Here is a 17,613-nt window from a genome sequence, read left to right on the forward strand (position 1 = left end):
TTTCGGCATAGCGCCACCTACTGGTCAAAATATATAAAAGATTTGACATTTCTGCTTATAATGTCTGACCAATTTAGTTATTAAACAAAAAGTTTTCAATAACTGCAATAAAGCTGAAATAAAATAAAATATAAAGATGAAAAACAAATTAGAAATGTTGAAAAACTAATTGACAAACACACCTAACAAAATCACTAAAACTAAAATGAAAATTGAAAATATAAAAATAAAAGCTCATTCAAAATATCAATAAATATTATAACAGTATATACATAATATCACTGCTCTAAAACCAGCCAACAGACCAATCTGACTAGACTGGGACATTTTTGTCTGTTTTTTAAGATTATTCAGGTTTTTAAATATAAGATGCTAAAAAGCGCCCTGTGGATAAAAAGGTCTGGTTTTACAACCATAAAACATTATTTATAGTAAAGCAGCACATGAGTTAGCTTCCAGCACCATCTTACACTTTCCTCTTAATTGTCTCTCTTATGTTATTACCACCGGGGGGTCTGAGAAAGATCAATACACCCTAATTGGTGATCGATACAATCCTAACCAGGGGTCAGACAGAGGAGCAGTCAACTTGACTGCGGCACAGTAGTAACCACGGTTACGCCGTCCGCACGTCCCCTCAGGCTGTCCTGCCCACCAGGCTTAATGAGGCTAATTAAACAGCACGGGGACCATCTGAGGAGACATGACTAATTGTTTCCAGTTGAGCGATTGGCCGATCGGTCATTTATCCAGCCCCACCCCCCTGGAGATCTGGCAGTTGATAGGAGGAGTCTTTTTTTTTAACAGCTACGGAGACAGAGATAAACTGAGCCAGGCTCCATGCAGGCTGCCATTGGCACAGGAAGAGGAGTCGTGGATATGACCTTGGAGCAGGAGAGCTCAGGTGTCCACGGATAGAGGGGTGGGATAACACTAAAATACACTCTCTTCCAGTGGATAAATAACTTTAGAAAACCTGTCGAGAAAATTAGAAGTGATAAATGATATTTAGCCAGGACAACCAACAGACTGTAATTCAGTTCATCACAGCCCCATTTTCATGTGTAGAAATGAATGTAGAATTAAATACAATGTATGCACAGACTAAGGTCTATAGGGCTGAGTGATGTGTTATGTGAGCAGAAACACATGTATGTTGTCATGCATGTATACAGATACACACACACACACACACACACACACACACACACACACTGTACCCCGTTTCCTCTTTTCTGTTCTTTCTCTGTCCAGCTGTGTGACCTTCTGTTGGGACAATAACTGAATGATTTTTACACATGAAGCAGGGATGCATGCAGGTCCACTTTATAAAAAAAATGCATTTATTTCTATTCATTAATAATAATAATAATTATTATTATTCATAAATAAATGACACAAACAGATAAACAAGCAAATAAATAAATAAATGACATTTGACGGATAGATAGATAGATAGATAGATAGATAGATAGATACCTGCTAGAACATTAAACATTTGAATAATATACTTAAATAATATATTTACAGGTTTTCAAAGTGTTGAAGTGTTTTCAAATACTTAATTGGATGTTATTTACAATTAAATGAAAATGTACTATAGTTTACATTTCATATTAAATGCAATTTGTTTAACTTTAGAGTGTTTTTGACCCAAGCAGGAATTATTAGATAGACAGATAGATAGATAGATAGATAGATAGATAGATAGATAGATAGATAGATAGATAGATAGATAGATAGATAGATAGATAGATAGATAATCTATCAGCCTAATGCTGTCCATCTATTTGTTGTATATGTGGCAAGATCAAGCAAATATATTCCTAGTTACACACTCAAATGTCTAGAGGTGTCTTTGTGTGAGACAAACTGTCAAGTCTGGTTGGTTTGAGACATCTCGTGCTGTCAGACACACACAGAGCGGAGGTTCTGGTTATAAAGCTACACATCTTCACGCTCTAGACTGTCAACCTTGCTCAGCGGCATTAGTTGCATTTATATTCAAAGGTTGAATCTCTGTCTCTGGAGATGAAAAGCCTCCTTGTCATTGCTACAAATATAAAGAGCATTTTGATCTTTCTCTAGGGGACATAAATACATTTGATGCATACATGTGTACATTCATTTTCATTCAATTCTGATTATTTGTCATTACTGATAGTGGCAAATTTACTTGCGTCACCCTATCTTACAATTACAAACAACGTGGTTATAATTATTATTAGCTTAGATATTCTATACTTTCCATATAGTAGATTTTCTGCTTTGGAAACGCTGTTTTGTCACATCAATTCCAACTGGCTGAACTAGAAATGCTGGTGGCTCTATGAAGATACTGCATATTTTACATGTAGTGTTGAAAATGCTGACCCTTAAGGTCAGGAAAGAGCTGACCACCCCATATCCGTTTTCGCATCCACCCCTCTGTTCTGCTAGGATGGCTCACCAATTAAATTCCATACAGTCCCAGAGCAAAACAATCTGTCACATCTACCGCCATTGTTTTCTCTCTAAATAGATCTGTTTCCTCATAAGACCTATTTTTGGATCAATCTTTATTCCAGGAACACCCATGGCATCTAATTCATGCAACATGAATAGCTAATGCTATAGGCTATACATTGCGTGTGCCAGTGAAACTAGTATAGAGTCATGTGATGGGGCGCTGTGTGTCTGCTCGTGGTCAGAATGTGGAACAATGGATGTTCATCTCTGTATTCATTATCATAACCAACCTTACCCTGGGCCACTGGCTTTTTAGAGACTACTGAATTCAAGTGTCACATTGTCGATGTTCAAAGAAAAGCATCCTTGGAATGCAGACTTTTCTGGAAGGAAATCATTAAAGAAATAGTTCACCCAATTATGAAAATTTGCTTAAAATTTACCTCAGGTCATTCAATATGTATATGATATTGTTTCTTCATCAGAACAGATTTGGATAAATTTAGCATTACATCACTTGCTCACCAATTGATAATTTGCAGTGAATGGGTGCCGTCAGAATGAGAGTCCAAACAGCTGATAAAAACATCACAATAATCCACAAATAATCCACATGACTCCAGTCCATCAGTTAATGTCTTGTGAAGTGAAAAGCTGCATGTAAGAAACAAATCCATGATTAAGACGTTTTTAAGCGAGCGAGTTAGTTAGTTAGGCTGGTGCTCCTGTGATACAGCTGTTCTGCATTCTGATTAAAAGTTAAGACACAGAGCATCTTTTGTCTGTCGTTCTTCAAACATTACAGTAGACATATTTTGGTTTACAAACTGTATTGTTTAATCAGTTAGTCACGTTAGCACTCGGCTAACGTATCCACCATGTTTTAAGTGTTCACAGTTTAGCAGCTAAACTTTAATTGTGGGCACGATTCGCTTGCATAAGTGTTTTTGTATTTTATGTCATTATTATAAGAACGGCTTGGAGCACTATATTATTGTTTTGTGTACAGGTGCTTTGTCACTGGTAGCGCTCGCTAACTAATTTGCTCAAGGATTCCTCTCTGTGCCAATCACAGCAGGTTTGGCCAGCTGACCAATCAGAGCAGAGTAGACTTATGGAAGGGAGGGGTTTGCACCGAACTTGCTTGGAAAGAATCGTTTCGAAATCATTGGCAAATGACTCTAATATTAAATGTATATTCTGAGAAAATTACAATGTTTTCTGACCTTAGATGCATTTAAACCTGTTGTAGGGGAGTCCAACACAATATTAAGACACTTTAAAATACCATCTGACCTGCTCTTTAAAGCTAAAATGCCTTGATGATGGACTTGTTTATCACAAAGATACAGTTTTCACTTCACAAGATGTTAGTTGATCAACGATAGTCATGTGGAATACTTGTGGATTATTGTGATGTTTTTATCAGCTGTTTAGACTCTCATTCTGACGGCACCCATTCACTGCTGAGCATCCATTGGAGAGCAAGTGATGTACACTCTTAAAAATTAAGGTGCTTCACACCTTTTTTATCTAAATGGTTCCATAAAGAACCTTCAACATCTGAAGAAAAGGTTCTTTGTGGAAAAAGAAGGTTCTTCAGATTATAAAAAGGTAAGAAAGATGGTTCTTTAAAGAACCTTTGACTGAATGCTTCTTTGTGGAACCAAAAATGGTTCTTCTATGGCACCGCTTTGAAGAACCTTTTAAGCACCTTTATTTTTAAGAGTGTAATGCTACATTTCTCCAAATCTGTTCCAATGAAGAAACAAACTCATTTACATCTTAGATAGCCTGAGAGTGAGTCCATTTTAGCAAATTTTCATTTTTGGGTGAACTATTCCTTCAAACTTTTAAAATTGTAGAAAGGTAAGTCTGGGTTAGAATGAAACAGCAAGCCATTTCAAGGCACTTCCATTATTATGAACACCCAAAGGACAGAGGGAGATATATATTTTTTTATATAAAAAAATAAAGATGAGTAACTTCTTTTGGCCAGTGAAGATAAACAGGGGCTCCAGGCTTGTGACACTAATTAGAAGGTGACTAAAGCAATAAAGAGATTTATCAGTTCAGACGCCGCTCAGAGAGAAAGAGAAAAAAACTGAGATAAAACAGCAAAGATTCAAAACATTTAATGACAATGTAATTATAAAACTTGAGGCTAGTTATACTTGAGGCTTGAGTTCAGAACATACAACTTGTGAAGGTTGGTGTTCTGAACATGTTTATCAGTCATTTTTTATTTAAAGGTCATTAATGATAAACATCAAGTCATCCTCTGACCTTCTATTTACCACCTGTATTATTATGGCTGTATATTTTGGTATAAACATTATTTCAGTTACTGAAAGGGTCAATGTCGTTCCGCAAATCTTGGAGCCACCGCCTACAATAAACTGTAGTCTCGTAAGAAAGATGGTTCTTTAAAGAACCTTTGACTGAATGCTTCTTTGTGGAACCAAAAATGGTTCTTCTATGGCACCGCTTTGAAGAACCTTTTAAGCACCTTTATTTTTAAGAGTGTAATGCTACATTTCTCCAAATCTGTTCCAATGAAGAAACAAACTCATTTACATCTTAGATAGCCTGAGAGTGAGTCCATTTTAGCAAATTTTCATTTTTGGGTGAACTATTCCTTCAAACTTTTAAAATTGTAGAAAGGTAAGTCTGGGTTAGAATGAAACAGCAAGCCATTTCAAGGCACTTCCATTATTATGAACACCCAAAGGACAGAGGGAGATATATATTTTTTTATATAAAAAAATAAAGATGAGTAACTTCTTTTGGCCAGTGAAGATAAACAGGGGCTCCAGGCTTGTGACACTAATTAGAAGGTGACTAAAGCAATAAAGAGATTTATCAGTTCAGACGCCGCTCAGAGAGAAAGAGAAAAAAACTGAGATAAAACAGCAAAGATTCAAAACATTTAATGACAATGTAATTATAAAACTTGAGGCTAGTTATACTTGAGGCTTGAGTTCAGAACATACAACTTGTGAAGGTTGGTGTTCTGAACATGTTTATCAGTCATTTTTTATTTAAAGGTCATTAATGATAAACATCAAGTCATCCTCTGACCTTCTATTTACCACCTGTATTATTATGGCTGTATATTTTGGTATAAACATTATTTCAGTTACTGAAAGGGTCAATGTCGTTCCGCAAATCTTGGAGCCACCGCCTACAATAAACTGTAGTCTCAACTGAGACGTGCCTAGATTATGAAAGTAAAGAGAAGAGAATAAACAAAATGACTCAATTACAAAAGTGTCTAATTGAATTCCACAGTCAATCAATCAAAGAGTGCAAAGAACGTTTGAAAATGAGAGACAAACAGACAACAACTGAGACAGAATGAAGATGTATTACATTACGAAAGCATTAAATTCTAAAGAACATAAATGGTGTTTATCAAAGAAGAATTTCATAATGATATAATGCATACATAATAGCAATAAAACTATCCACCAAGACAGAAGACAATAACACGTCTCTGTGTCAGCAACAAACCACAGAAGGTAAAACAGTAAGTTATCTGCCGCATTACATCTATCTTAACAGAAATAAACAAGAGCTGTAAGGTGAATTCTGCACCTGTATGATCTGATTGATCTTATAAACATGCAGTGACAGCTTCTGCTCAACAATCTAGAACATTTATTCCAGTTAAAGCTGGAAAAGCACCTCATTCGTATGAGAAATACCTTGCTCTAATAGGAATATCACTCAGTGTGAAATACACATCTGTGTTTGGGCGGACTGATTGTTATGCAGGCTGGGGACAAAAGTGAGGAAGACATAGGAGACAAATCTTTGCATTTCACCTTGCAGGTTTTCTCCTTTACAAAGTCTGTGATGAATCAGTCTACTCAGTTATCCCCATCTTGTTTGCTTATCCTTGTTGTACTGGTGTTGGTAAGCGTGACAATTCTGCACAATGACTGAGAGGGGAATTTACTTTCCTTCACAGAATCCTGAGAGACTAGAAGTCTAATTAAGCTTTGATTTGTTTCTTGATATCTTATTTTCCAAGGGTTCAAAAATATTAATTTTATATTTGAACATCAGACATTTTAATACATGAATGTCCAAATTTACACATCAACTATGCTTACCCTTGTGAAAAGAAATACATTGTAGCATACTGGAAATAATATACTTAATAAATTATGAGTTTATCTCTCCTAAAAGTGTAAACACTGAGCCTCTCAAGCACCATCAAAACATATACAGCGGTCTGCTCACCCACAGAAATATGACATATGACATATACTGCACTATATCAAAAGTGATATTGCTATATATGTTACTCTACCTATAAAGTATGGTAATAAGTATCGCTTTTTATTTATCCTCTTTCCTACTACTTTTCACTTCTTGTTTCAGTTTTTTATAACCATTTCTTACTATGTGTCAGTAAGTTGTTGTTATTTTAGTTTGATTTGTATTAGTTATCTATTTTAGTTTTAGTTATAGTTGTAGTAATGTCATTTTCTTAGTTTTTTATTATGTCTATATAGGTTTTTTATTAAGTTTTTTTTCAGTTGTTCAACATACAAAATGGAAATGAAATAATATATATATAAATTGAATGTATTTATATATATATATATATATATGTACATTTATATGTATATGTATGTATGTGTGGCTGTACATACACATATGGAGTTGTTTTTTGGTGTTTGGCTTAGTGTTATGTTAGAATCATTATTATACTCATACCTTTTCTTCTTTTAATATTTTGAATTGTTTTTAGCTTTATTTTTTTGTTTTCATTTAAATGTTTAGTTTTGAAATGTTGTTGTATGCATTTGTCATTTTTATTTTCTTAAATGTATATATATATAGTATTTATAGAGTTTTAGCTTTTAGTTTTAATTACTTTTTCTTATTTGTAAGTCGCTTTGGATAAAAGCATCTGCTAAATGACTAAAAGTAAAAGTAAAGTAAAAAAGTACAGGGTAGGATGCCATGCCACCATTGCAGTAAGTGACTTCCTTTAACTGATTGTGTGCCACATATTGCTTTGTAAAGCTTTTACAATGACATTTTAAGGGTCTTAAAGCTACAATAGGAAAAACAGCACATTTATGGGCAGATAGTCATTACATTTCTTTTTTAATTTTTTTCCTTGACATTTAGTAAAATCAATTTTAACTAACATGTGGACCTCAGGGAAAATGTTAAATGGTAAAAACTTTTAAAGGTCAGTGATCTATCATGAAAAATCGTGTTTTTAACCAATGTAGTTCTAGTCACAGTCCCTGATATAGAAGCCCATTTCTGCTTCTGAATAAAAAATAATAAAGGTAATTATGACTTTTTATCTCACAATTCTGACTATTTTTCCTCATTATTGCATGATACAAACTTGCAATTCTGACTTTTTTTCTCAGAATTGCGTGATATAAACACAACTGCGAGTTAAATTTTCATAATTGTGAGATATAAACTCGCAATTCTGAGAAATAAAGTCAGAATTGCGTGATATAAACTTGCAATTGCGAGACATAAAGTCTCTTATATATCTTCATATAAAGCTATAAACTCACAATTCTGAACATATCAGTCTTTTCCCCCCCCTCAAAATTGGACTTTAACTCGCAATTGCGTGTTATAATTTTGTGAGAAAAATTTGAGAAAATTTATCTCGCAATTGTGACTTTATAACTTGCAATTACGAGTTTATATCACGCAATTCTAACTTTATAACTCGCAATTGAGAGTTTATATCTCGCAATTCTAACTTTATAACTCGCAATTGAGAGTTTATATCTCGCAATTCTAACTTTATAACTCGCAATTGAGAGTTTATATCTCGCAATTCTAACTTTATAACTCGCAATTGAGAGTTTATATCTCGCAATTCTAACTTTATAACTCGCAATTGAGAGTTTATATCTCGCAATTCTAACTTTATAACTCGCAATTGAGAGTTTATATCTCGCAATTCTAACTTTATAACTCGCAATTGAGAGTTTATATCTCGCAATTCTAACTTTATAACTCGCAATTGAGAGTTTATATCTCGCAATTCTAACTTTATAACTCGCAATTGAGAGTTTATATCTCGCAATTCTAACTTTATAACTCGCAATTGAGAGTTTATATCTCGCAATTCTAACTTTATAACTCGCAATTGAGAGTTTATATCTCGCAATTCTAACTTTATAACTCGCAATTGAGAGTTTATATCTCGCAATTCTAACTTTATAACTCGCAATTGAGAGTTTATATCTCGCAATTCTAACTTTATAACTCGCAATTGAGAGTTTATATCTCGCAATTCTAACTTTATAACTCGCAATTGAGAGTTTATATCTCGCAATTCTAACTTTATAACTCGCAATTGAGAGTTTATATCTCGCAATTCTAACTTTATAACTCGCAATTGAGAGTTTATATCTCGCAATTCTAACTTTATAACTCGCAATTGAGAGTTTATATCTCGCAATTCTAACTTTATAACTCGCAATTGAGAGTTTATATCTCGCAATTCTAACTTTATAACTCGCAATTGAGAGTTTATATCTCGCAATTCTAACTTTATAACTCGCAATTGAGAGTTTATATCTCGCAATTCTAACTTTATAACTCGCAATTGAGAGTTTATATCTCGCAATTCTAACTTTATAACTCGCAATTGAGAGTTTATATCTCGCAATTCTAACTTTATAACTCGCAATTGAGAGTTTATATCTCGCAATTCTAACTTTATAACTCGCAATTGAGAGTTTATATCTCGCAATTCTAACTTTATAACTCGCAATTGAGAGTTTATATCTCGCAATTCTAACTTTATAACTCGCAATTGAGAGTTTATATCTCGCAATTCTAACTTTATAACTCGCAATTGAGAGTTTATATCTCGCAATTCTAACTTTATAACTCGCAATTGAGAGTTTATATCTCGCAATTCTAACTTTATAACTCGCAATTGAGAGTTTATATCTCGCAATTCTAACTTTATAACTCGCAATTGAGAGTTTATATCTCGCAATTCTAACTTTATAACTCGCAATTGAGAGTTTATATCTCGCAATTCTAACTTTATAACTCGCAATTGAGAGTTTATATCTCGCAATTCTAACTTTATAACTCGCAATTGAGAGTTTATATCTCGCAATTCTAACTTTATAACTCGCAATTGAGAGTTTATATCTCGCAATTCTAACTTTATAACTCGCAATTGAGAGTTTATATCTCGCAATTCTAACTTTATAACTCGCAATTGAGAGTTTATATCTCGCAATTCTAACTTTATAACTCACAATTGAGAGTTTATATCTCGCAATTCTAACTTTATAACTCGCAATTGTGAGATAAAAAGTCGCAATAACCTTTTTTATTTTTTATTCAGTGGCGGAAACGGGTTTCCATACACTGATGATCAGGGCTGAGAAGTAACGGAGAAACTGTAATGGTATTACGTATTTAAAATATAAAATATAAATAATTGTATTCAGTTACAATTAAAATAACTGGTAATTACAGTTACATTCAAAATGTAGCCTGTTTAGATTTCTGAACGGATTACTTAGAATTTTTCACTTACCACAATAATTTCCATTTACATAAAAATATATTGTGCACAACAGGCTAACACATTACTAAGAAGAATAAGTTAGGCTTTGGCATAACTTTAATAACTTGCATTTGAGCAGTTATGTCACCCCTTCCCTGTCCTAACCTGTTTTTGACTGCTCTGACCCTAATCTTACATCACCCTCCACGGAGAGACTTGCTGGAGGCCAGCCAGCCCGTGCATCTTAAATTACAAACGACCTCCAAACAAACCTGAGCATCCACACAGCCTATAGACTGCTGGAGAACGTCGTCTAGTAACACATCTTGCATCTAATCACTCTCCAGCACCCTCGGGCACGGGCTGCATTAAACTCTGTGATGCTCAATCCTGCCCAAATCTGGGCCACTAGTGTAGCAGACACATGGACAGCCGTGACAGATTTAAAAATAAAAGATTAAATGTGAGTGGGCTGAAAAACACACACCAAACATTCCCAAACACAGCCTACACACACACACCCACATTTGACTTAATACCCATGAAGCTCAATGCAGTCAGGATAGGGAATAAATGTTCTACTATAAATTTAATAAGGGTATATACATAAAATCACGTACACTACCGTTAAACATTTTGTCATTGGTAAGATTTTTTTCATGCTTTTGAAAGACAAATCGTATGCTCACCAAGGCTGCATTTATTTGATTAAAAACATACATTAAAAACAGTAAGATTGTGAAATATTATAATCCTTCAGAAATGTGACCCTGGAGCACAAAACCAGTCTTAAGTCGCTGGGGCATATTCTTAGCAATAGCCAAAAAAACATTGCATAGTTCATAATGATCGATTTTTCATTTACGCCAAAAATCATTAGGATATTAAGTAAAGATCATGTTCCATGAAAATATTTTGTACATTTCCTACCATAAATATATCAAAACTTAAATTTTGATAAGTAATATGCATTGCTAAGAACTTCATTTGGATAACTTTAAAGGCGATTTTATCAGTATTTAGATTTTTTTTTGCATCAAATTTTCAAATAGTTGTATCTCGGCCAAATATTGTCTTATACTAACAAATCATACATCAATGGAAAGCTTATTTATTCAGCAGATGATGTATAAATCTCAATTTAAAAAACTTGACACTTATGACTGGTTTTGTGGTCCAGCGTCACAAATCATTCTAATATACTAATTTGGTGGACAAAAAAACATTATTATTATTAATGTTGAAAAAGTAAAAAAAAAAATTTCAGGGTTCTTTGATGAAATGTACATTCAATATCAAAACTTAAATTTTGATAAGTAATATGCATTGCTAAGAACTTCATTTGGATAACTTTAAAGGCGATTTTCTCAGTATTTAGATTTTTTTTTTGCATCAGATTCTAGATTCAGATTCTATTTTCAAATAGTTGTATCTCGGCCAAATATTGTCTTATACTAACAAACCATACATCAATGGAAAGCTTATTTATTCAGCAGATGATGTATAAATCTCAATTTAAAAAACTTGACACTTATGACTGGTTTTGTGGTCCAGCGTCACAAATCATTCTAATATACTAATTTGGTGGACAAAAAAACATTATTATTATTAATGTTGAAAAAGTAAAAAAAAAAATTTCAGGGTTCTTTGATGAAATGTACATTCAATAACAGCATTTATTTGAAACCGAAATCTTTCGTAACACTATAAATGCCTTTACTGTCACTTTTGATCAATTTATTGCATCCTTGCTCTATTATTTAATTAAAATATTTTTAAAAATTAAATATTAAAAAAATGTGTCTTTAACGGAAGTTTACACTGTCAAAAATCTGACAAAGAGCTGATGTTTCTTTACAAAAAATGATCCGTCCCAAAAATAGATGGAAAAATACAGCAAAGTACTTCAAAGATTCAGTCACAGATCAAAAGTGGCAATGCGAAACGACATGCCTGAAAGCTTTTAATTGTGTTTTTTCTTTGTCGAAAGGCTTTTATCGTCAGAGATAAAACATAATTGTCTCAGCATGATGTGCAAAGACCAAAAACAAAAGCATGACGGAGCAAAATGCTTGCGTGGGAGTGGTGATTGTCTATAGAGATAGAGAGCGAGAGAAAATCCAAAATGTTGACATAACATAAGGGAGATGAAAAATGACCCAAACACAAGAAAATGTCTAGGTATTTTGTGACATGACTAAAGGCTCTAAAGCTAGATGATGACAATGACATGATACTGGAGAAAATAAAACCATCATAAATCCTGAGTTGTGTGTAGAAGTACCAGAAGGACAAAAATAAGAGGAGATTGGATTTGTATAGACGAAAGGTCAAAGGAGAAACAGACAGAGGGACAGAAAGAGACAGAAAATAAAGAGAGGAAGAGAGGCTTGGCCTCAGAGAGTCCCAGCATGCTCGGCTAGGTCACAGTGCAGTAACCCGAGTGGGAAAGATTGTGCTGAATCAGATGCCATCGCTGAAGGTGACCCTCCATCGCTCCCTTCTGAGCTCTCTCTCCCCACCAGCCTCCTTTTCTCTCCTTTCGCCACGCCTCCTCATCCTTCTTCAGTCCCTTACCCCTCTATGTTTCTCCCTCCTCAACCACGTCTTCCATCCCTCGCTCTTCTCCTGCTCACTGATATTGATCCCTGCAGCCCTCCCTCTCTCCTCCTCAGTGCAGCCTACAGCTCAAGGCTGTGTGCGGTTCTCTTGTAACAATTTTACAGTGACACGCTTATGCCCTACCTGCTATCAATATCCATCTAACGGGGCCCGATCCATCACTGTTCAGATTTATATTTGTGTTGTTCCAAGCAACAGACATGTCAAGGTCCATTTGGTCTGGATAATGAAGCGAGAGTAACTATGGTCCAGGTATTGACTCTTAGGTTAAATAGTGGGAAGATAAAGAACAATACAATCTCATTGCACCACACTTCACTGACCCAAGTTAAGATATATGTGTTCAAACAGTTTGGTTCATTGATTGGTGTGTTTTGATAGTTTTACTATACTTTTTTGCCCTTAGGGGTAAGGGGATGCCATCTTGTGCCATTATTTTACATGGTTAAAGGCACAGTGTGCCCAAAAAATGTACTCATTTATGTCAATCCAAGCAGTTTTTAAAGTCATTATGAACCAATGACAGTTGTGAGAATAAATAAGAGTGTCCATAATAAAGAAAAGGAAAAATCCTTTTAAATTCTAGTTTAAAATACATGTGCCAAGTTCTTAGAAATGTACTATTTCTATTAATGCGGGTTTCATATGGTTTTGAAAACCTTTATATCACTTTCAAGAAAAGTTTACCTTTAATAGCTCTAAAAATGTCACGTGTTGTAACAACCAAGTAAAAAAGTAATAACATATTTTGTACATGTCAGTGTATAGTTATTATTAATTGTATTCATATTATTAATTATATTAATTTGAATTATTATATTATTTTCAAATTTTGATGATAATAAAATAAAATATAAAATATTTAAAAATATATATTATTATTTAATTCTAGTTTTTAGTTTTTGGAGAGTCGCACCACATGACGTTAAATAATAATATGGCTTGTCATAAAAATGACAAATCATCTAATATAAAACACTTGAGGGTCTGCAGTGGTCCTTTCTATAAAATAATTTCCTGTTTTATTTACTCATTCATAAATTTTTTGTTGATGTTCACACCACATGGCTATTTTTCTAAGAAATAATAAAAGTTATTGGCAAACAGCCTCTAATTACTTCAAGTTTTAGTTGCATGGAAAAGAGCAGCATAAACACTCTTCAAAGTATCTCCATTTGTGCTTTCTGGAAGAAAGAAGTCAAATAATAACATGAGGTTTAAAACATGGTGACAGAATTTCTGGATGAACTGTAAAAAAACTGGTTTAAAATCTATGTTCCTTTAGAAATTGCTAATAAATTTCACAATTAATTACAAATAAATGGAAAGTAACACTGAATTAAATGTTAAATTTTGAAGCAGAAAGACTGAAATTGTATTTTCTTGTCAAACGAATATAAAAATGTACTCTTTGTTTTATTTACAACTTCAATTTTTTTTTTTTTTTAAGTTTAGTGTGACATCATTTGAATGACCTTCACAATTTCTCACATAATATGACTGATGTCGATTCCATTAGACATCTGAGACTGAATAAGCTGAAACAGATTAGCAGATAGTGATGGTCTTGTAATGCACAGTGAGCTCAAAGAAGCAGAATTGTCTTGCAGTGCTGTCCTACACAGCAAGGGTAAACTGCAGCATCCTCACAGCTCTCTCTCCTTCAACCACACCTTCTACACATCACCTTGAATATGCATGAAGTGAGGTGTGGACTGTGCATATAATCACACAATTAACAACCGCGCACAATACATGCTCTGCACAGAGGATCAGAATCATCTCATTAGCAGACGCTCCGCTATCAGATGAACTCAAATGAAGCAACATTCAGACCGCCTCAATAAGATGATCATAAGTAATTGGCCAGAAGTTGGATTGGTAATTTAGCTGAAATTGAGAAGGTGAGGAAAGGCTAGCATTTGTACACACACAACCATATGTTCACACACACACATACACACAGCCTGTGAGTGCGAAGTAGGGCTGAAGCGATTCCTCGAATACCTCGAGTAACTCGAATACAAAAAAATCATTGAGGCAAATTATTTGTGTCGAGGCTTCGTTTAGTCCATTTACTGTAACTTCACACGGAACACCGTGTTTCCCCACGGACCATTATTACTCACGCACAACCCGATAAACACTGGACCAGACCATAGACTGTATAAAAACAGGGACCAGCCTTTAAAATGTCCCTACGTTAGCTATGTTTTGTGAAAGACTAAACCCCATTGTGCATAAAAATACCATAGAGAGAAAGTTAGTCAATATCACACAAGAGTGCCAGTTTTCACCTCTAAAATCAGCATGATTACAAATGTGATTTTATTCAACAGTTCAATAAACAAGAAGGTAATATTATGAGACTTACGTTTTAGACACTATATTGCCTGTTTTTGCTTTATTTGGCCAAGAAAAAAAATTCCAAACACAGCCACAGCGCTGTTTTGCGCCTCTGTGCAACATGAAGTTCCTGAATGAATCAACCGTTTAAATGATTCGGTAAAATCGCAATGACTCACTTCTTAACAGTGACTTGCTGTCACCTGCTGGCGGTTTTAATTTGACATTCAAAGTATCTTTTCATTTTTTAAATAATTTTAAATATCTGTATTCAATGTTTTATGTTTAAAATAACAAAATATTATTTATGCATTTGTAACTGCAGGTTAAATGCATTCATGTCCCTCTGTGTGGGAAATTCATCCCATGCAGCTTCTGTGTGTATGGTCTCTTGTTCTTGTTCCAAGTTACCTTCCTGTCCACTGATTTTTGCCTCTCACAAAAGCCACAAAGCCTTCCAAGAAGACAGTAAAGTCTTATGTCATGCTTGAGCTTTAGTTACTTGAAAGTTAAGTTGCACAACATAAATGCAATGTTTAGGTATTATTATTATTTCTATTACTATTATTTTGATTTATGCCTTAGTTTGTACTGTTTACCTTTTTTAAAGTAATGTGAAATTGATTTTTTGTATTTTAATTAATTTATTTAATTTATTTATTAATATATTTGTATTTGCATTTTGAATGTAATTTGGCAATTAAATACATTAAATGGGTTTAGTTTTCACAGTTATTAATGTATGCAATTTCAGCAATAAAAATGTTAATTTTTCTAAAAAGAAAACAAATTAGTTGTTTACTTTAAGAGATCTATCTTATTATCTCTTGTATATTTAGTATTGCTCTTTAATAAAGAAAAACGACTTATCCGATTACTCGATTAATCGATGGAATAATCTGTAGAATACTCGATTACTAAAATAATCGATAGCTACAGCCCTAGTGTGAAGTGAGTGTTTCTCAGGGGTTCGGGATAGGGAATATTGCAATTGTTACTTTCTTCAGACTTCTGCCTCTTCCTCCCTCTATCTTTCTCATATTAATGAATGATTCATAACTGTTGGATAACCTTGACTGCTCCCTGAGCCTTCAGCAATGCACTGTGCTGTGAAGTCTGGGTCACAACATTCATTATTTCAGTAGCACATCAGGACAGACACACCCAAACACACACACACACACACACCTCAACAACTCAGCATCTCTGCCTGATTCTTCGGCACGTACACCAATCACATACAAATGACTGTGATTCCAAGTTATATAAACATATTCGCACATGCATGCGTTTCCAAAGTCTTTCAAACCTGATGAAATGCAAAGACACACATCAAGCTGACGGCATGCAAGACAGTTAAACCACTAACTAACAGATTTACAGTATCAACAAGAAATTGTATGTGTGTGAAAACAAACAAACAAATAAACAAGCAAAATAAATTCAGCATGTGCATCTCTCGATTCATCTAAATAAGCAGATGAAGGTAAATAGTATACTAACAAATAACTGAATTACTGAATTATTATAAATGAATTATTGTAATGTTATAATATAATGTATATATTTATATAATATGTTAATTAATCATATATACTATATAAATACTTAGTTTAAATAAGTATATAAATAGTTTATTATATAAAGTATTTAATTGTTTGATGAATTGGATTCAAACCATATAATGCACTTTGTATAATAAGCTGTATTTTTAATGTATAAAATAAATAACTTATTATTATAACTGTAACAAACAACGGTTATATTTTTACGTCATAATGCAGCATTTATCTTGAGATAAAACAAACTAAAAACTAAACAAGGAACATTTGTCAAGGAGAACAAATGACTTGACAGTCTACATTTTAAAAAAAGCCTTAATAGATAGATAGATATTACGTTTGGAAATTAAGTGAAAATGAATCAGAGCTAACATACTACACTCTTAAAAATAAAGGTGCTTCACGATGCCATAGAAGAACCTTTTTGTCTAAATGGTTCCATAAAGAACCGTTAACATCTGAAGAACCTTTCTGTTTCACAAAAGGTTCTTTGTGGCGAAAGAAGGTTCTTCAGATTATAAAAAGGTAAGAAAGAGATGGTTCTTTAAAGAACCTTTGACTGAATGGTTCTTTGTGGAACCAAAAATGGTTCTTCTATGGCATCACTTGAAGAACCTTTTGAAGCACCTTTATTTTTAAGAGTGTATGTATGTAGCATAAAGTGTTGTATTTGGTAAGCACAAACTCAACGCATCTTTCTACCTCGCGTCTTTCCCACACCCACATTTACAGTCCAAACATTCAGACAACACGGATATTTAGCAGAAAACACTCACCTGCACTGCCGCGGACACACACATATTCTTTTCAAACAACTCAGCCGTTCAAAAAGCATCCGTTTAAACGCGTCTATATACATTGATAAAAACCTAGATTTGACCCCCACGGCCAAATTCCTAAAGATAAAAAAAAATCCTTACTGTTAATTATTCGGAAGGATGCTGCGAGATTTATAACTTTCTACGACTTCTAAATGCTGTTGTCTAGAGAGAGCACTATCAGCACGCAGATGAGATGCGCGCCAGACGCGTGTGTGTTCAGTGTGTGTGTGTGTTCAGTGTGTGTGTGTGTTCAGTGAGTGTGTGTGTGTGTGTGTGTGTGTGT

General features: G+C 34.0%; 1 protein-coding gene across 1 annotated transcript in view; it reads right to left on the bottom strand.

The window, feature by feature from the left end:
- Positions 1–17,512, bottom strand: part of LOC107550912 (membrane-associated guanylate kinase, WW and PDZ domain-containing protein 3-like) — a 50,140-nt gene extending 32,628 nt beyond the window's left edge. The window contains exon 1 of the mRNA XM_016232362.1: positions 17,286–17,512. Within this exon, the coding sequence (XP_016087848.1) occupies positions 17,286–17,368 (83 nt within the window). The 5' untranslated portion in view covers positions 17,369–17,512. The remainder of the gene's footprint in view (positions 1–17,285) is intronic.
- Positions 17,513–17,613: the final 101 nt, after the last annotated feature.

The sequence above is a fragment of the Sinocyclocheilus grahami genome, unplaced genomic scaffold (assembly GCF_001515645.1).
Source record: "Sinocyclocheilus grahami isolate Dianchi unplaced genomic scaffold, SAMN03320097.WGS_v1.1 scaffold410.1, whole genome shotgun sequence".
In the NCBI taxonomy this organism is placed as follows: domain Eukaryota; kingdom Metazoa; phylum Chordata; class Actinopteri; order Cypriniformes; family Cyprinidae; genus Sinocyclocheilus; species Sinocyclocheilus grahami.